General features: G+C 39.5%; 1 protein-coding gene across 5 annotated transcripts in view; it reads left to right on the top strand.

Moving 5' to 3' along the window:
• Positions 1–21,539, top strand: part of neo1a (neogenin 1a) — a 113,257-nt gene that overhangs the window by 87,129 nt on the left and 4,589 nt on the right. For 3 of the 5 annotated variants that reach the window (XM_079454863.1, XM_079454865.1, XM_079454862.1), the window contains exons 8-24: positions 3,479–3,704; positions 4,525–4,679; positions 6,446–6,594; positions 7,047–7,185; positions 7,534–7,583; positions 10,139–10,283; positions 11,172–11,282; positions 11,365–11,559; positions 12,678–12,773; positions 16,823–16,998; positions 17,073–17,211; positions 17,860–17,967; positions 18,055–18,249; positions 19,976–20,032; positions 20,137–20,275; positions 20,366–20,601; positions 21,284–21,376. In XM_079454863.1, coding sequence (XP_079310989.1) covers positions 3,479–3,704; positions 4,525–4,679; positions 6,446–6,594; positions 7,047–7,185; positions 7,534–7,583; positions 10,139–10,283; positions 11,172–11,282; positions 11,365–11,559; positions 12,678–12,773; positions 16,823–16,998; positions 17,073–17,211; positions 17,860–17,967; positions 18,055–18,249; positions 19,976–20,032; positions 20,137–20,275; positions 20,366–20,601; positions 21,284–21,376 — 2,409 coding nt within the window. Of the gene's footprint in view, positions 1–3,478; positions 3,705–4,524; positions 4,680–6,445; positions 6,595–7,046; positions 7,186–7,533; positions 7,584–10,138; positions 10,284–11,171; positions 11,283–11,364; positions 11,560–12,677; positions 12,774–16,822; positions 16,999–17,072; positions 17,212–17,859; positions 17,968–18,054; positions 18,250–19,641; positions 19,675–19,975; positions 20,033–20,136; positions 20,276–20,365; positions 20,602–21,283; positions 21,377–21,539 lie in introns of all 5 variants that reach the window. The other 2 variants (XM_079454861.1, XM_079454864.1) reach the window with 2 other exon arrangements.

The following is a 21,539-nucleotide window of genomic DNA, read 5'->3' as shown; positions in this document are numbered from 1 at the left end:
TAAAACCGCCATTGCTTTGAGCAGCCTTTCCATTTGAACAGAAACTACCCCGTAAATTCGCAGAATCGCATAATTACATCAATTTGAAGCAAAAGTAGTGTAGAACAAAAGAGTTAAGACTTCCATAACACCAAATTGCACTAAAGGTGTTGTGACCTTTTTGCCTGCCTTCAGTTTGTGTGATAAATAAGCTACGGCTGTCTGCTATGAATAGAACTGGTATTTATCTTTCACCCCTAACCGCTGCACAACACGTGACTGCTTTCAGGTGACTGTCGAAGGGATGAGGGTCCTGTTGTTATCCCAGCTAACAAACTAGAGATTTAACGATATATTGGGGTACAATCTATTTCGAAAAAAATTAATATATGTTTTTTTCTACGATCACATGTCTGTTTAATCCCATTGGTTAAAATGCCAATATGTGACTTTCGTCAACATATGTGTTTAAAGTATCTTTTTAGTGTGTTGTGCTTTTACTGCATTAAACCTTAAATGGGCGTTCACATTATAACAAAAAATCGGTGCAGATCTCTAATGTTTTGCCATTGATGATTGCGATGTGGATTTTATGTCTTAAAGACCGCAACGGTCGGAAAGCAATGTGTTTATGGCGGGAAATTGCTGTATATACCGATGTAACGCTTATAAGTATGAGTAAGCTGGCAAAATATATGCTTTACATCCCGGACACGAGCGCGCCTTCTGCCTTCAGAGAGAGCCTCCAGCCTTTGCTGTCATGTTTTGTAGTAAAGACTTTCAGGAAAGCATTAGCTGCAGGTCATGTAGGAACAATGCAGCGCGCGAGCTTAAAATAAACATGTCGTTATCCTCTGCTGGTGTGGACCCAAATACAGTAACAGCTAACGTTATATTTAGCGTTATAATAGCGTTATAATAATTGAGAGTGAACTTTCTAGTTCCTTAATTAAATTTGTTAAAATTGAGTTTTGTTTTTCAGGACCAGACATATTCAAAGGAAAACTAAACGCTGCATTTTATTAAACAGAAATGTTATTCAAAATATCCAATCTTTTAAATAAGAAGTTCAAATTTCATTTGATATTACATTTCATTGTTTCTCATTTTGTTCAAAATATTGTGATACTATCACATTGTGAGCCAGGTATTGCGTGTTATTCTGTGCACTCTACATGTTTATTTTGTATTGATAAACATGTATATTCAAATGATATGTAAACATTTATTCATGTATTATTATTATTGTTTATTCATTTTTTCATCTGAGATTTGTCATACATCTATATTTGTTTTAATGAATATGCATAGTGCACAGACATATATATTATGTAAACAAAAACGTTTATTCTTAGTTGTCTTGCTATAAACCACTTTGTTGTAACACATGTTCAGATTGCCAGAAGGAGATAAAATAACTACTGAATGTCACGTGCCACCCAAACGTGAACCTAAGAAAAATGGTGATTGAATATTTTTCCTTGCGGCTGCACAGATGAACATTGATGACTCTTTGTGGGAAAAGTGTAATTGCTACAACTGTTTAATTTGCTGTTTCAAATGGATCATGTCATTTAGGAGAAAGCTATAAGCTCCTGAGTGCAGCTAATATTCAATTTTACCCAGTTCTGCATTATCAGCCTCTTCCACCAATAACTGTTCAAAGCTAAAGGCAGTTTCAGATTACTGTGGATCATTAAATCATCTAAAGCGCTTTTTAACACCATAGATCCCGGTTTCTCTCCTTTAACACTATCACATGGTACTTTTCAACCCTTGTTTAACTAGCGACTTCAAATGATTGCGTATCCCAGATGGGTTTTTTTATTAAAGAGGAACTCTTGACCAAGTCCAGGACATCCGTTCATCTTCGCAGCGCAAGTAAGGATTTCAAATGAAGCTTTCTGACGCCCTAAGACAGCAACGCAACAGATGATCATGGCAGAATTTTGGGGGAAGATCCCTTTAAGGTTTACTAAGAACCTTTATAGAAATCACATACTTATAAAAATATACTTTGTATGTCACTTTGGATAAAAGTGTCTGCCTATTCCGTCCTTTTCCACTGCATGGGCACAAATCCGAGCCAATGCTGCTCGCTGTCCATCCCTCAATGCTTGACTTTCCTAAATAATGGCTTGAAAGCACTTGCTTACAGTCGCCGAACACACTTGTGTAAAGTAATGTAGGATGTGAACATTACTGAGCGCTTCTACAAGCCGCCTTTTTGAAAATTACACAAATACATGTTGTAAAGACATTACTGCTTTTCACGGATATGCACCTTTGTGAATGTGGGTTTTTGGCCCGAATTGAGATTACATACAGAAGGTGTAAACAATGCAATCCAAACTCTTCAACACAAGTCCAAATCTGAGTACAGTTTGTGACATTGAGATGTCAACTAAAGTTCTAGAGAAGACACTTGTGAACTGAGTCACGGGAGGAGAGACGTTGGAGATATCAAAGAAGGTTTATTGTGCGTTTGTTTGTTGATGACGACGGTGCTTTGTGGTGGTTATTGTTCAGTGCTCTTGGGTTGGCATTGAGTGAAATGATCCACGGTAATAGTAGTTTTACACTGAAGTGTGACCTGCACGCTATTGTCTACAGTGAGATAATCACATTTAAATGGCCAGGACGTGACCGGTTAAGTACATTTGATTGATGTTCAGCCATTTCACAGATGCATCTTTTGGCGCAGCAAATAAAAAATGGTCTGTTTGATTTATGTTTACGTTGCTCTGTTGCTAAATTTTAAAACTTAAATGCACTTCCGTCTTAGATTTCTCTCCTCGGGTTGTAAACAAGAGTTAGACATATTTCGATTTAACCTCAGCATTAAAAAATATTTCACATATCTGTGCGGTGACCATGAAACGTAGGCTCATGTTAGTCATTTAAACAGATGACTTCCATACATCGGATTGATCTTAGATCAGCTTGGATTTTTCCCATCTGTAAGCAAGAGTTCACTCAAAAATGTCGTCATTTAGTCATCATGTTGTTTGAAGAATCTCAAAGCTGGAAGCTCTTTTTATACAATTAAAAGCATATTGTGGTCTTGGTCTGTCAAGCTTCAAATGGTCAAAAAAACATATGTGGTTAACATCATTGGGCCTTAAAAAATGCATTCAGAAATTAGATTACTTTTGCTGAAAACAACTTACTGTTCATTTTCGGGTAAACTGTTCCTTTATGTTAAATTTGCCCTGTGTCCTTCAGCTTTCCATCAGTATTTTGTGATTCATTTTTTCCACTTCAGTTGTTTTTTCTCCAGTGACAATCTTGCCTGTCGGTCAACATTTCTCATTTTTCTTTGATTATTTTGTTGATCTTTTGTTGATTTCCTCCTCATGAACGCCATTGTGTTATGTTTTTGTTTTTCTTTACGTGTTCCCTCTGTTCTGTCTTTCTTGTTTTTCTGTCACTCCCTTCCTCTTTATTTCTGTTCCACTCACCCCCTCCACTCACACCACCCCACTGTCTGCACTTAAAGATGTGTCCATCCCCACATCCCCTCCCACCTCACTGACCCGTTCCACTACTGACCATCTAATGCCAGGCTCCGGAAGCAGTGCTGGCCCCACTCCCTCCGCCCCCCGCGATGTCGTGGCCTCCCTGGTCTCCACCCGCTTCATCAAGCTGACCTGGCGCCTTCCGGCCGAGCCACATGGAGATGATGTCACCTACTCTGTTTACTACAGCCTGGAGGGCACTAACAGGCAGGACATTTATGTGATGTATACCTATTCTTAGGACTATTCATTATAGGTTCACCATTTCTGTACACTCTTGAAAATAGTTGCATTGATGCCATACAAGAACAGTTTTATTTCCCTAAACCTTCTGAGCCTTTTTACTTAACAGGCTGTGTTTGATAATATTGGAAAACACGACACGAACTTACAATGAACAATTTAGTTTTTCAGCATTTTAAAATCTTAAGTTAATGTCAGGACAATTGTTCATGTTAGTTCATATTGCAATAATTGTTGGTACAATAACAGTTATAACCTTTGATTTAAAAAATGTATTAGTATAGAATTTACGTGAACGAAGATGCTGATGAAGTATTGGTTATTGTTATCTCATGTTAGCTAAAGTATTAGCTAATGTTAACAAATGCAACCTAATTGTAAGGTGTTAAGTCCCCCTTATTTGAGAAACGTAAAGGTTCTGTGAATATTTGTTTGTGGAACCAAACTGACAAAGATCAGTTATTGTAATAAATATTATTATTCTCAAGATGATTAAACTGTTCAGAACCCGCCGTCGTGAGAAAAAATGAAAAACAAGTTCGATTGTCATTCAGTAGACTTTAGTTCAGTTTTACAATGTTGTGGTTTTCTTTTCCTCTTGTGGTGAAATTAGTTTTTGTAAGACCGAAACCAAGAAGCCAATTTTTCCTGTTGATGATCAACGTTCTTAACACTTGAAAAATTTATCTCGAAGTAGCCGTTATTGACAACCGAATAAACAAGAGCAGCTCTGGAAGAACCATATAAACAGGTAGCTCATGTGTGTTTCTCTGACCGTGTGTAGGGAGAGGACCATCAACACAAGTCGTCCCGGTGAAATGCAGGTCACCATTCAGAACCTCATGCCAGGGACCAAGTACACCTTCAGAGTGGTGGCCCACAACACGAATGGACCTGGAGAGAGCTCGGCACCTCTGAGGGTCGACACCCAACCTGAGGGTAAGATCTGTTCCTCCAGCTCCTGTGCCAGGCGGTGTGACTCAAAATGTGGTTTTGGGGAATCATGTTAATATCATTTTATTGATTAAATTATGCCATACAGAGTTTATTTCCACAAATGCTCTTTATTTTAAGAAGGGTTACCTTTACACTTCTGTCTTAGTGAACAAGATGGCTTTTGCTTTGCTGTTGTTCTGAAAGAAAAGGCTGTTTGTGTGCACACTCATGTCCATCAAAGAGCCCCAGTGCAGCTGGACTGAAAGTACGCATGCTTGTGTTGCATTATGAATCACATTCAGACACGATTCGGTGCACAACCACGCACGACATCGAGTTTGCATTGGAAATAGCATTTGTTTTGGTTTATGTACTTCCGGGCCTTAGAGATTATGTCTAGCAATTTCTCCCAGTATGTTTTTCCAAAACATCTCTAATACCTCGATGTCAGTTTAAAATCTCATTATAGAGGTAAGCGCAAGTTAACACCCACTGGGTTTTAAGCGAGCGCTGAAGGTGCATGGCCCGACTGTGAAACATTATCAGTCCAGACGCAGCACATAAGAGAGCCTGTTTCTGGGTCAGACTTGCTCCTCCGTGCGTCCTTGGCTCTGGCTGCAATAAGCACTTTATAATGTGTGTTAGCGGGATCCTGGCACACCCGGGGTTCCTGCTGCGTGGAGATCAGGCTCGGAGGCTCACACACACTCTTCATGTACGGCGTTATGAATGAATTTCAACGCAAACCTACACACACATACTTTTAACAGTGCGGTAAATCCAGTGTAGGCGCACGATCCAATCCGGTAAGACATCAGTATCAGAGCAGCCGTTGATGTTGGAGAGAATGCTTGTCTGTGGAAGTGAGATAAAGTGGCTTAATTTATCACACAGACGTTCTGAGATCACGCCAGGAACTTGGATCAAAGTTTGCTACATGAGTCGCAGAAGGCGTTAAATTGACAGTTTATATTGGAATAGTTTGATTATTTTCACCCAGAAACTGAAGGATCAACTTTAAGCACTGACATCAAAATGACATTTTTTGCACAACACTGCATGCTTAAATACGTATATTTTTTAAATGCATCTTTCTGTTTCAAATATAATGTTGCTTCTGAATAAATGACGTTTTGGATGAATTTCATGAGTCTCCCGTGATAGAAGTGAAATGACTATTCAAATTGGCCAGTTATTTTATGTCCACGGTTAAGCTCATATTTGATTGAATGTGTAGTTCGGTGTCGATTTGCGCTACATGCCACGTCCTGAAGCATCTCTGTGGGAAAACAAGGGATTTAACAGACACTCATCAGAGCTTGTAATTGAATGTAATGATTCATGACCCTAGCAAGTAAACAAAAGTTAAGCAACATAGCATCTCATTTCCATTCTCCCCGCTCTGCTGAGCAAATGAAATGAAATAAATCCTTTGGTGTGAGGGCTGTATTGGTGGTTTCTGCCAGAGGTGTCAGAAGACGCACATCACTGTCATACGCACAGCCGAGAACCGATTTCACTCTATTCAATTCTGTTTAAGAACGGTTGATTGGCATGACTGTTTTACACACAGTACAGTACTGCCAAAGCATCGATCTGACATTCTCATGTATCTCAATTTTGATCAGTGCCTTGTATGCATGACTGTTTTACAAACTGCATTAACAAAGCATTAAAACACATGGTAGATGGTTCTAACAATACATAAAGTATAGAATGTAACACAAGACATTTATATCGAACCTTTTTCTGTATGTTCTTCACAATAGTCCAGGTGCCAGGACCTGCTCCCAACCTGCAGGTAGTGGTGACATCGCCCTCTACAGTGAGCCTCAGCTGGGACGTGCCTCTCACGGGCAACGGCGAAATCCAAAACTACAAAGTTTACTACATGGAGAAGGGTGTGGGCATTGAACAGGTAACACCTGATCTCCAGCTTTGTATTTGTATGTATATTTAAATATCCTAGAAGCTCATATGAAAATGTTGATCCTATAGGTTAAATAACACATTTTGGGAAAACGCATACTTTTTAGTTTTCTTAGTTAGGGATGCCCATCAGCAGCGTTATATCACTGAGAGCTCATTTTATGTGTAACAATATAAATATTATCGGGTATCTGCCTATAGTTTAAAAACAGACAAGGACAAGTGTCCTGTCAATCGAAAGAGCACGGGAAAATACTATTCATTTGTGCTCTGTATATAAATAAGGTTAAGATACATTACACGTGTGATGTTTAATATTAATTGCCATTATATGAATTAATATTTACATTAACATTAATTAACATTTAGAAAGTTAAGATCGGTATCATTGTGATGCATATATGTGTGATGTAGTAATTCAGCTTCTCTTATGACTGTCAGGATGTGGAGGTGAACGCTTTATCCTACACCAAGACTGGACTAAAGAAGTTCATGGAGTACAGTTTTAGAGTCGTGGCTTATAACAAACATGGCCCTGGAGTTTCTACTGAGGATGTGTCAGTACGGACCTACTCTGATGGTACCTACATTTCTTCGTGTTACCTGGTGTTGATAATCAGTTTCTCTCACATTGACGCTGTTGCAGGCATCACAACAAATGTATTTTATGTGTTCATTAAATACAGATGGAACATGTTAAAAAAAGGATCTCATTTGCATTTTTTAAATGAAAAAATGTAATATTTATAAAGAAATATGAATAGCAACGCAAACCTCGTATGAGTTCATACATGCACAAACAATGCAGCCTTGCATGTATTTTGATGCGGTATTTGACAAACACAGAATATGTTGTTGCTACAGATGTACTGTATATGAATGAAAACATTAAAACTGAATACTGACTGACTCTCTCCCCTCTGCTCAGTCCCCAGTGCCCCTCCACAGAACCTGAGCGTGGAGGTGCTCAACTCTAAGGTTTGTGTATTTGGTATCCCTATGTTCTAGCAGCTGTGTGCTGTATAGTATACAGCAGGTCAGATCTAGACCCTCATGTGTTGCTGTGATGTTAACTGCTCCTAGCAGCACATCTGTTGACTGCTGGAACGCTGTCACAAAGCTTCTCTCCCCCAATCATTCTTCCTCTGCTTTCACTTCCCCCTCATCCTCACGCTCTGTTCCCATACAATTTATATTTGTCTAGCTGCCAGGTACTGTAAGTCTCACTCCAGTGCTTATTGTTATTATTATGTATTAGTCTGTTTATGTTTCTAGCACAATACAGACGAGCATCTTTACTGATGAACTGTAAGAATCCGGCAAAGCACTTCCAATTAGCATTGCTTGCTAAAGTAAACTTAGGGTCAGAAAATTCAACAAATCCTAGATGGTATACTTGCACATTACGTGTGTAGTTTTTATGCTACAGATTTGAATTGTGTAAATAGCAATTCCCTGACGACCGAACAGAACATTATAGCAACACAGAACACCCGACTTACCGCATAGCAGTGGCCTAACCACCACATATAAAATAGTAATACCCTGACGACCACCGAGAACACTCCATCAACCTCATAGCAATGCCATGACAATCACACATATTATAGCAATGCCCTTACAACCATACATATTATAGCAATGCCCTGACAACCACCAAGAACACCCCAGCAACCACATAGCAAAGCCATGACAACCACCCAGAACACCCCAGCAACCACATAGCAATGCCATGACAACCACCCAGAACACCATAGCAACCCAATTGCAATGCCTTGACAACCATACATATTATCGTAATACCCTGACAACCACCCAGAACACCCTAGCAATCTTAGCAATGCTCTAACAACCACCCAGAACACTATAGCAACCGCACTTAAACCACACCCAACGGCCTAGCTGTGTTGTTTTTACAGGCATGTAAAAATATAGTTTACAGTAGTGTAGTACAGTAGTGTGGTGTATTAGTAGAGTCATACAATCGCCCTCAAACATTCATGCCTGTAATGAGTTTTATGGCTGAGTGATTATCACTGAATAATAATGCAGATGCTTTTGTCAGTGCTGTATATTGAATGAGTAGATGGTTAATTAGAGGTTCCTCTTTAGACCGTATCAATGCCCCCGTTGGGTGGTCCAGGGGTGCTACGCAACCTAAAGGGGAGATTCTGGGTGTGCATAATGAATGCAGTGAGTTATTTAAGGGCCCCTCTGGTAACATGGTGTTCCCGTGTGAACCATAAGTCAATTAAAAGAAGAAACAACAACCAAGGGTTAGCGAAATAAACTAGAATTGGGAGAAAAATGGAAATACTGTAATTGCATACTAGGTGCAGATTTAATTAGCTTTATTCCCTCATGGCCTGTGAACACGGCAACTGTGGACACTGATAATTAATTCCCCACCCATGCTGGGCGGCCCCTCTCACTGCCTTCATTACCCCAGCAGGCAGTGTGGGCCCTGGAGCTAGCCTCTTCCATCTATCCTGAACCGTCATCCCGCAGGCTCCTCTACGCTCACACCTATATCTATTATTCATGGGTTCAGCGCAGGCCAGCCTCTGCTGTAGGACTCATATACTTGTATATGCTTTATGTGGAAGATCACATTCTCTAATGGATGCCTCAGGGAGACAGTAACTTAGATTCCTGCACTGATGCTTGTTACTATGGTGACTCTGCGGCTAGGTGCTCACAGAAGGTGTGGAGTTAATAGCAGTACTAATTTTCCTCTGATGGGGACACTTATTTCATATTGACACAGGTACAACGGTTTCATTTCCATCCTGTAGACACCTCTAATTGTCAAGTTTAGGCCGGTTTGAATGTTCTCGGCTTGATTTAAAGGAGTAGTTCACTTTCAAAATACATTTGCGTGATAATTTACTCACCCCCATGTCATCCAAGATGTTTATGTATTTGTTTCTTTAGTCAAAAATAAATTAAGGTTTTTAATGAAATAATTTCAGGATTTTTCTCCACATAGTTGACTTCAGTGGACTCCAAATGGTTGAAGGTCAAAGATACAGTTTCAGTGCATCTTCAAAGGGCTTTAAACGATACCAGACTATGAAAAAGGGTCTTATCTAGCAAAACGATCGGTGATTTTTAAAATAAAATAAAAATCTGTAAGTTCTCAACGTTATTTCGTATGACGTGAAGTCATGAATGCGCATCCCAGAACAGAGTATGGCGAGCATTTGTGTTTATAAAGCATATACATTTTAATTGTTTTTAGAAAATGACCGATTGTTTCGCTAGATAAGAGCCTTATTCATAGTCGGCTATTGTTTAAAGCCCTTTGAAGCTGCATTGAAACTGTAATTTTGATCTTTAACCATTTGGAGTCCATTGAAGTCCACTATATGGAGAAAATCCTGAATTGTTTTCTTCAAAAACCTTAATTTATTTTCGACTAAAGAAAAATAACATAAACATCTTGGATGACATGGGGTTGAGTAAACTATCATGAAAATTTATTTTGAAAGTTAACTACTCCTTTAATGTTTTCTGAATGTGTGTACCTGCAGAGCATCATGGTCCGATGGAACCCGCCTGCAGCAGATTCTCAGAACGGCGAAATCATCGGCTATAAGATCCGTTACAGGAAAGGAGGCAGAAAGAGCGAAGCTGCGGAGATAACTTCAGGATCACAGCTGTCTCAGCTTATAGAGGGTAAGACCTCCAAACATAATTTCCAACTCATGCCGGACTCGATGACAGATCACCAAACCAATTTGATTAGCGTAATCGCTCGATAGCTGTGTCCTCGCATGCAAGTCAATAAGCAACGTTCAAACGCATGACGCACTCTTTTCCCGCAATTTTGTCGATGCATTTAGAGGCTTCTGGGTAAAAGCGCTATGTTTTCTGCTTTGATGCTGGGGAAAATCGCTGATATAGGCCATAATCTAATAACATTACCACAGGGTCGGGCCCCCCTTCACAGCCCCCGAGGTGTCTCGTAAGCCAGCGGTTGAGATGTTTGTCTCGGCAGGTTTGAAGTGGAGTGTTGGAAGAAGACAAGAGCGGCCGTCTCCAGCTGAGGCTGTAGGAAGAGCTCCGGGGAAAGCGACAGCCTTCTGCATAAGACTAAACAGACGCTTATTAACATTTAAAGCAATTACAACCTCTGGCTTATTTAAAGACAGCAGGCAGTCCCTCGCCTATGAATAACTGAACAGGCTCAAGGCGTGTGAAGTGATTTTTTTTTGTTCTGGAATCAGTGAGATTTCATGTCGGAGTTGTTCATGCCAGTTCAGCCTGATACGAATTTGTACAAGTAGACCTTCCAAATCATCACTCTGGGCAATGCTGGGGAAATTATGAAGCGTTTAGGTCAGTATGTCGTACGGCATGATGTCGAGGGGTGTTTATCGGTCATGTCTGTTAAATAATTCGAAGAAGAAACAAGAGTGAAGCAATCGAGTGTTTGCTTTGAAGTTGAACACAAATGACCTATACTTTAACCTTTAACTAGAAAGTGTAGCTTGAATGAATTGTAATACTACATGAAGTGAATTGATAATGTGTAGGTAATCTGTTCTTCCTGTATTTTTACAGGGCTGCAGCGTGGAACAGAATACATGGTGCGAGTGTCGGCCATTACAGTGAATGGCACGGGTTCGGCCACAGAATGGATGACTGCTGAGACCTTTGAGAGCGATCTTGATGGTACGGAGAGCCAAACCCAAAATCTCATTTTTATTGTAGTTACAATGGCTACATGTGATGGTTCTTGCTCTTTGATCATCAGAGACAAAAGTTCCAGATATGCCCAGCTCCCTCCATGTTCGGCCGCTCGTCAACAGTATCGTAGTGAGCTGGACCCCACCAGAGAATCAGGACATCGTGGTGAGGGGTTACAGTATCGCCTATGGGATCGGCAGCCCGCACGCAAAGACCATTAAAATGGACTACAAACAGAGATACTACACCATCGAGAACTTAAGTAAGGGCTGTTTAATATTATCACACATCCTAGTGTTAAGAAGTGAAAATGCACAGGTGTAAACTCAAGGAACGGTCTTCTTTTTGTTCAGAAGATAAAACCAGTGTGGTTGGTTTCTCATTCATATTTAATTATGTTTGTTCAATAAAACAAATTTAGATTTTAGAAATTTAGATTAAATCTGAAATGAATAACAAAGTTATTTGCATTGTGTGCAAATCTTTGAATTTCGTTTTTTTTCTTTGTGCACTTCAAAAACGTTTCATCACGAAACTACAAATATTGCTCTCTTTTCTGCTGTCTTTTTTTGCGGAACGACAAATATTGCTCTCTATTCTGCTCTCTTTTTTGCGTGTTTAAAACGTTTGCTTCCTAGTTAAAAACTTTAGCTGAGAAACAGAATTTTTTATAAAAAAAGACACAAAAAAACTCCGTAGTACACGCGGTACACTGATGGTTTCAGATGGTAATACCATGGTACTTTGATATTATATAGAATGATTGAATTGCATTCTTCAAAACATGTTAGTTTTATGATTCATGTCCAAAAACAAGGTATTCCTATGGTACATGCATAAAAACATGGTATTCCTATCGTGCGTGTATAAAAACATGGTATTCCTATGGTGCATGCTTTATAACATGGTATTTCTATGGCGCATGCTTAACAACATGGTATTTCCTTGGTGCATGATAAAAAACATGTTATTGTTTTACACGCTGAAAAATATTCTATTTACATGGTATATGTCCATGCAAATATGGTAAGACTACTTAGTGTTTAGTTTTCCTGCACGCCTCTATTAAACAGCACACAATTGTGAAGTGGATTGAACGGCCTGTGAAAGTGAAGGGCGGAACTATATTGTGGGTACTTGAGAGCAGAAAACAAGCCTCTCTGTACACTTCATTGTAATTACGTTTGAAGGAACACTGAAAAAAAATCATCGTGAGATGAAACGGCATAATTTAAGTTTAGGTAATTCATCTAATTACATGAGAGCGAGAATCAATAAGTGTGTTTAAATATTCACCCCCGCTAGGATGATGAATATGCTAGAAACTCTCGGTGGAGCTGCGGGCTTGATTAACTTAATGATTGACTTTCTCTCTGCCAGATCCAAGCTCGCACTATGTGATCACACTGAAGGCCTTCAACAATGTGGGGGAAGGCATTCCTGTGTATGAGAGCGCCATCACACGACCCCAATCAGGTAGGTCACCGTCGACAACCCTCGGCACTCCTACAGCTCGAGCGCACTCGTTCTACGACATTCTTACTGGAGTGAAAATGATTTATTTTCCCATCAAACATCTGTGCCTTTTGCAGCCAACAGTGTGCTGCATGTCGGTGCAAAAGCTTGGAGCATTACATTTCAGCAGTGTGTTTGAAACATCTGAGAGGCATGCGACAACCGTATCTTAGTGAAATATTTGAGGTATTAAAGGGATGTCATTGGTGAACTCTCTGTCAATATTGGGGTACTGGGGAACAATATTGATGGTTGAGTGTTTGTGGGGTTCATTAGAGGCTGTCCTGCGAGTTCTCCGATCGGCTCCGGGTGGTCGGCTGATTGCCCAGAGTGCTCGGTGACTGAGCGTTTCAGCTTCCTAGCAACCAGAGGAATCCAGAGGATTATGAGATACAGATAAAGCCATCTGCACTTCACATGAAGCACCGCTGGGATATAGATGCAGTGCTTTGAATAAAACTATTATGCCATATATAGAAACTCAACAGAACAAAGAATAACTAATCGTCGTCGTCCTTCCGAAACCTCGGATGTCCAAATTTTGGAAATGGAAAAAACACTGTACTTTTTCAATGATTAATTACTATGTTGAGCACTTTTGAATACTTGTTGTTAGTGAGTATTTGCTAAACCCAGTGACAAACAGAAAGCGTGACAAAGTAATGTAGTAAATCATGAAGTAATGGGGATACAAGGTCTTAGAACAACAGCAGCGAAATCAAAGTTGTTACATGACATGGATCAGATGTTATATATATATATCTATAGATATATAGATACATTTATCTATTAAAAACCCACTGAAATATGTCTTTGTTTAAGGTGTAAAATGTTACATTTAGTGATTGTGATCCATACCGATAGTTTTACTGATACAGCATGAAACCTGAGTTGAATGCCCTTTAATACCAAAACTGTCAGTTTAGTTTTTAATGTTTCAAGGTAGTTTAGAGCAAATATGAAGTAATATTTAAAACAACAAATCAGTTTAGTAACATTTCCAGCACAAAAATAGTATATAATAGTATTTATAAATTATTAAATATGATATACAACAAGGTGCCAGATATTATATTAAGAGTGAGACGATATTGATTCGCAACACACAGGGAAAAAAGAGAGAACTGCATCTAAGTACATTTTGAACACCAGGTGATTTCTTTTTCAGTGGGTACAGTCTTATTACCTCCCAGCATGCACTGCAGCACACAGCATTTCTCATTTTTATGCTTTACCTTTGACTGAACTCCAGTCAACATGCTGCAAGGGGTTTTGGTGGCCTGCAGGGTTTCTAGCTCATCCATCTTTATTTTACACCAGCACGTCTGCTGCTTTCAAGAGCCTGTTTTAATACAGTAGCAAGAAGATGTGTCATCACTTCTCAGGGTACCAGAAATCAAGTCTCACACCTTTAGAAAATGTTATTAATTCTAATATATTTTTATTAGACGGCTCTTTGGAATGCTCGATTCTGATTGGCCAGCCACAACATTTGCATTTTCGTTATTCCCGCCTTTCAAAACGAATAATACACGGTAACCTGGATGCACCAAATCATTTTGCTAGTTTTTTGGGACCAATTTAACATAAATATGTGATTTAAAAAAGAAATACCTTTTTTTGTTTTTATAAAACTTTTATTCCATATGCGTAGCAAGGTTTCATAAAAGAAATTATATATGGGGGTATTTTATAACGGCTTAGAACTCGGCGCAACCAATCAGAATCAAAGAAATTACCGTTTTATAATAACTTATATGACATCCTATTTACAAACGATCAAATCAAATTGCCTGTTCCTGACATTACAACGTGGTTTCTTACCTTTAAACGGAAAGTAAATGGCTTTTCCTTGCGGATGGTCTGCATTCGGTAAAAATTTGCTAATAAAATATTTCAAATGGACAAATTTTATGTCAATTTTTTTTCTCATGTGGCAAGTAGCCGTGTAATAAGTGGGATAACCGGGTACACGCAGCCGGCTGTTATCGCGAAATAAGCCCCTTCGGCGTGATGAAAGACCTGATCACATTGTCTGGGCTTATTTCTGCGACAACAACTAGTTGCATGTGCATCATCCCTTACTTATAGTATTCAGATTGTGTTATCGCATGAGAAAACAAACCTTAACTCCATCTTTTGAGATGAATGCATTACACTTTTACTAGTGTTATTTTTTATTGTTTTAATGGGTTAGTTTACATTCCACTCTTAACCAGCATTCCAGAGCCCAAGCAGCGCTCGACCACATGTATCGCTCACTATGGGGCTGTATAACAAAGTTCTGCTTCATCACTGCGGAAAATCACTGCAGAGGTTTCATTGCAAAACACTTGTTGTTAAAGCATGTGTTCTCTTTTTTCCATTGATTGAAGCCAAAGTGATTTTTTTTCACTTCAACCCACACAATCACTCCTGGTGTGAGTGTGTTAGGAAACAGGTGGTTTAAAGGAGGATAAATGGCTTTGATTGGATTGGATTGGATTCAATTTATTGTCATTACACACATACAAGTACAGTGTAATGAAATGTATACTATGTTGTTTTTTTGTGTTGTTGGTATTTGATCACCAGACCCAGGGTCGTTTTTATAGTAATGAAATTAGACAGAAATTAGATCGTATTTACAATACAAATGATTGTAACAGCTTGAATTGAGAGTGTATTTTTTTACCTAGGGCAGACTAATTCAGCATTGGCATTTTTATGGGCATTCTTCAGTTTCTTGAGCCCCTTGTAGTTCCTCATGGACTGCTAGTTTATCATGGTCTCTCAGATGGGAAAACAAAACAACATTATAAAATTACAGCAGGGCTTTAAATCAGCGAGGTTGTTTTGCTCATTATTCAGTTGGTGTGTCATAGATTCCAACCTCTATACTTCTGTATACGACTCTTCCTTTGCTGTCTTACTGAATGGCTCTGTTTGGAAACCTAGCGAGCTGCCCACATTACATTTACATTGACGTACATTTTTATCCAAAATTGATCCAAAGCGACTTACATTGCATTATCCTATACATTTGTTTCTAAGTATATGCAATCCCCTGGGATCGAACCCACAACTTTGGCGTTGTTAACACCATGCTCTAACCACTGAGCTACAGGCCCACATAGATACCATTTTAAGGGATTGTACAGGAACTGATGCATTCCAAAGTATCTTGTTATTATCTCATTTTGAATTGAAGCTGAATTGAAAAGTGATTTAAAGGGATAGTTCACCCAAAAAAAATTAATTCATCATCATTCACCTCGCGTTGTTCCAAATCTGTATAAATGGCTTTGTTTTGATGAAAACAGAAAAATATATTTGGAAGAATGCTTGCACAACCAAACCGTTCTTGGCCACCATTGACTACCATAGTAGGAAAAATGACAATGGTAGTCGGATGTGCCCCAGAACTGTTGGCTGTCCAACATTCTTCAAAATGTTTTCAAGTGTTAAACAGATCAAATACATTTATGAATTTTCCTACTATGGTAGTCAATGGTGGCCAAGAACTGTTTGGTTACAATAATTGTATTAATGTATTTCTCTGTGCTCATCAGATTTTTGGAACGACTTAAGGTTGAGTAAATTATGACAGATTCTTCATTTTTGGGTGAACTGTTCCTTTAATATATGAAGTTTCATTAACGTTAAGATACGCCCAATACCTATTTAGGAAGACAGACAGCTCACTAGGTTTTAGAAACAGAGTTTTTGTTATCCTTGCTTATTTTCAGTGTAGTTTCTAGTGATCTGAAGTAGTTTCCTGACTCGTAGATTCTTTAGCACTGGATGGTCTCTTGTTCTAATCCAATGTTTTCTCTCTTTCTCTTCCTCCAATCCGCATTTCCCCTTCCTCCATTCAACCCATTAACCTATTTGTCCCGTGTATCCCATCCTAAACCCCTCTCCTTTGTAAATTTTTTATTTTGGCCATGGCATGCTGTGTAATTTGCTCGCAGACCCCATAGACCCTGATGTTGATTTGTACGAACTTTTCCATGCTCCATACACTCCAGTACCAGAACCTTTACCCATGCTGCCTCCTGTGGGCGTTCAGGCGTCCGTCCTGAGCCACGATACAATCAAAGTCACCTGGGCTGACAACTCGCTGCCCAAGAACCAGAAGATCACAGATGCGCGCTACTACACGGTGCGCTGGAAGACCAACATACCGGCTAACACAAAGTTTAAGGTGAGTTGATAAATGAACAGGCAGTAAAAGATAATTCTCTCCTGGTGTCCTGACATTGATTTGCCCCTTTTTAGGTGGCTAACACAACCACCCTGAGCCACACAGTCACGGGTCTAAAGCCCAACACCTTATATGAGTTCTCAGTCATGGTGACTAAGGGCAGAAGAACCAGCACCTGGAGTATGACTGCTCATGGAACTACTTTTGAAACAAGTATGTTTAAAACTAACGAAATAAAATACTTTTATTCCGCTATGGGGAGGTCACACGACCAGCCAAATGTAATAATGCTCATGCTGCGCCCAAGTCGCATGCTACCCAGTATCCGTCCTAAATAGTATTGGAAACTAGAATAATTATGTCCCAATTCGTAGTGTTGAAAAGAGCATTCCGAAGACTCCGGAATGGTCTACAACTTCCGGTAGAAATTCGACGTGCAGATTGATGCACACTAACAGCTAATATTACCCACAACTCACAGCGAGAAGGCGGAGTTCAGTGACACTCCATTAATAAAATTAAATAACTGATGCTAATAAATATCAATACAGAGTTAACATTACATAGAAACAATGAATGAATAAATACTGAAATGGAAAGAAGAATTTTGATACTGTGTTACATTTAATGGCCACAATATTGTCTAGGCAACAACGGCCACTTCCTTTTCCTGTTAGTATGTCCCAGTGTGTGCATATTGTTTTGCTACACACTAAAATGTACATTATATACTTAAACATAACAAAAACAGTACATACTTTTAGAGCGTAGTACAATTGGGCGAATTGGGACGCAGTATCAGTTTCTATGTGAACATCGAGTAAGATTGACTCAATCATTTCCTGTTTAATGTTTCTTCAGTTCCAAGTTCTGCACCTAAAGATGTGACCGTAGTAAGCAAAGAAGGACGGCCGCGAACCATCATAGTCAACTGGCAGCCACCTTCAGAAGCCAACGGCAAGATCACAGGTGACAAACATTTGTCGACATGTAGATGTGGGGATTTTAGTTGGCTTGTCACATGACGTCTATAATGCGCTGTGGTTGTTTTTCCAGGTTACATTATTTACTACAGTACTGATGTAAATGCAGAGGTTCACGATTGGGTCATCGAGCCGGTTGTTGGAAACAGACTGACCCACCAGATTCAGGAGCTCACCCTTGATACCACCTACTATTTCAAGATCCAGGCTCGTAACTCTAAGGGAATGGGGCCCATGTCTGAAGCTGCACAGTTCCGCACTCCAAAAGGTAAACCGGATGGCCCAGGAATGCAATTTACTATTTAATATAAAGAAAGTCCACCTCAAAATAAAAATGTATCTGTCAAAACAGGAGACGTCTAGCAGTTTCCATACAGTGAAAGCATATTGTGACTAGTCTTGGTCAAGCATAGATAGCAAATGAACCCAATAATATTTACAGTACAAGCCCCTTTTAAAGGGACAGTTCGCCCAAAAATGAATATTCAGTCACCATTTACTCACTCTTAAGTTCCAAATCTATATACAATACATCTATTTGTTCTGGAAAACACAGAGAAAGATATTTAGAAGAGTGCTTGAACCAAACAGTTCTTGGCCACCATTGACTACCATTAATAGGAAAAATGTATGTATTCTGTTTAACACAAAATGAGAGATTTTGAAGAATGTAGAAAAGTAATCAGTTCTGGGGCACTTTTGACTACCATTTTCATTTTTCCTACTATAGTAGTCAATGGTGGCCAAGAACTGTTTGTTACAAGCTTCCCTCCAAATATTTTTCTCTGTGTTCAAAGAAAGGAATACAGATTTGAGGGGTAGCAAAATTATGACAGTGTTAAAAATTGTGGGTCAACGACCCCTTTAGGCAATATTTCATTGTAAAATCTGTTTAATACTTTACCTTTGTTGGATAAATAAAAACTGGGGCAATGTTCACTATTGCTCTCAAATCTAATCTGCACATGTACGTATTCTGCATGCCATAACAAGTCACTCTCAGTTCCGTGAAACCGATTATTTTTATTTGACATTATTTTAGGTTTGTTTCTTATTAGCAACCGTGAGGCTTCACAAGAACATACAGGTCAAGCTGTATGCAAATGTTTCCTTCGTTGATCTTCTGCATTCCTTTAAAGTTGCAATCTGTAACTTTTGCCTCTCTGTACCCATCTCTGTTTGAAAATGTTACGTTTTCAGATGTATCTTTATATGGATTAAAGTCAAATGACGTTAAACTGACATTTCTGCTAAATCTAATTTCATGTTGTGAATGTACTTGCTTTAATTGCAACAGTTCTTTACTTTTAACCCCACAAAAAGTAATAAAATGCAACTTTGGCTCGTTTAACCGGCAGACAAAAAACTGAGTCTCAAAGCTGTGTTCAGCACCAAACTAAACACGCACACAAAAAACTGTTCTTGCTGGTCTAAGCTGCTATATTCAGCACGGTCTGGACGCAGAAAAGAATTTGTAGGATTAATTGTGGGTAAACAATACTGCTTTACTAATACACACACGCTTATGTTTAATCTCATGGGAAGCGTAACCCTCTGCATTGAGCCTGACCTCACTATTCTTTCATGCCGATTCTCTCGCGAGCTCTGACTGCACGCTATTCTTCCTCTAATCTGCCTTTCTCTGCTTTATTCCTGCTAGCCGAATCCTCTGACAAAATGGCTAATGACCAAGGTAATTGATCTCTCTTCTCTTGTTCCACTAATGTTCTCAAATTGAAGCGAGCATCTTGCTTTTCCCTGCACTCTGAAATTCATCAGTCAGGGAGAGATAGAGAAAGCTGCTGAGGAGATAAGCACATCATTTTATTTGCTTACCTAACCCGCTGACTGTTTCCTAACATAACACGACTAACATTTCTTTCTCAAATGCAATGGTTGTAGTCTAGAGATGAATATCTGCACACATTTAATGTCTTTATGCTCTAATGTGAAGTTTAGTTTCAGTACTGATTCTTTGTTGACCTCTTCCACAGCTCCTGGGATAGTGAAACCAAGACCTCTCTCACCAGACCACGGCTTTGGAACAGGAGGTAATCTTTTTTTATATCTGTCCGTCCATCCATCCATCTAGTACAATATAGGGTTGACATAACTTCCTGCATAGTAATAATCTGAGATGTTTCATTTATTTCAGGAAAACCAGATATGTCTGGCACCGGTGATAATCACATCCTGGTTATTGTCATCATCGTGTCTGTGGGGGCGTTCACCATCATTTTGGTGGTGGTTGGAGCTTTTCTGTGTACACGTCGCTCCACCACGCAGCAGAAAAAGTAAGTTACACACAAAGATTAGATCAATGCTAAAGATAAACCTGAGTCCCTCTCAGTTTCTTTTCTCACACTGTTTGACGTGTCCTTCAGGAAACGTGCGGCCTGCAAGTCTGCCAATGGATCCCACAAATACAAGGGCAATGCAAAAGATCTGAAGCCTCCGGACCTCTGGATTCACCACGAGCGCCTGGAGCTCAAAGCTGTCGATAAATCACCCGATCCCAACCCCGTCATGACCGACACGCCAATCCCCAGAACTTCTCAAGACATCACCCCAGTGGACACCGCAATGGACCCCATGCTCCAGAGACGCAACTCCTACCGCGGTAAGAGCCCCTCAATTTTAAGACCATGTGAAAGCTAAACTGATGGCGTTATGTGTAATGTTTGTGTTAGTTTTCTATATACTAGTGTGCTTTAAAAAGTTTGAAAAATAAAAATGTATTGGCGATACATTTATTGTATAAAATTGTATTATTCAAGTAATAAATTCCCGAAACTCCCAATATCGAATAGCAAATCTGAGTTGTTTTGCCTGGCTTTGACATAAAGCAAAAGAAAAAGCCATTCAGTATGTTCTGCTTAACTTCCTTAACTTTTTAAACAGGAAATATGTGAACATACGATAGAAATTGTTTCATCAGATTCTTTTATGCAATATCAATACCTGCTACATCATCCATGACATCATTCCAACTGCTGCTTCTTAAGAGATGCTTTAAGTCATGCTTACTGTGTGTCATTATTGTCACGATTGGCTTGTTTCGTGCATCATATTTCGTTTCATGGGTTGTGTGGTGATGTTGCAGTTCAATTCATGTGGCCCTTCTGATTTGTGCATTTGTAGTGCCCTCTAATGGACAAACATCCCACTGCAGTTTTAAAACATGATTTTGGCAGGTGACTCTAGAAGTCAGCTGGTAGTTTGCTCAAGGCTCTTGTTCTGGCAGCCTGTTGGGTGGGTAAACCTGCCTCAATCTGATTGGCTGGTCGCTGTGTGATTTGCAGGTCATGAATCAGAGGACAGCATGTCTACCCTGGCGGGCCGTCGAGGAATAAGACCTAAAATGATGATGCCCTTTGATGCACAGCCCCCTCAGCGTAAGTGTGATCTTAATCCAGGGTCCGGGTCTTCTCATTTAGAGCCTTTTTATTTGATTTTATTTGATGCAACGTCCCTGTAGATCTTCCTTTGCGTACTTAAGTAGAATGTGTTCTTTCACGTACTGTTGCTTAATGTTGTCTTTTAGTCTGTGGTGGTCTT

The sequence above is a fragment of the Barbatula barbatula genome, assembly GCF_947034865.1.
Source record: "Barbatula barbatula genome assembly, chromosome: 1".
In the NCBI taxonomy this organism is placed as follows: Eukaryota; Metazoa; Chordata; class Actinopteri; order Cypriniformes; family Nemacheilidae; genus Barbatula; species Barbatula barbatula.
The sequence above is the reverse complement of the archived record's forward strand: the minus strand, read 5'-3'. Positions and strand labels throughout refer to the sequence as shown.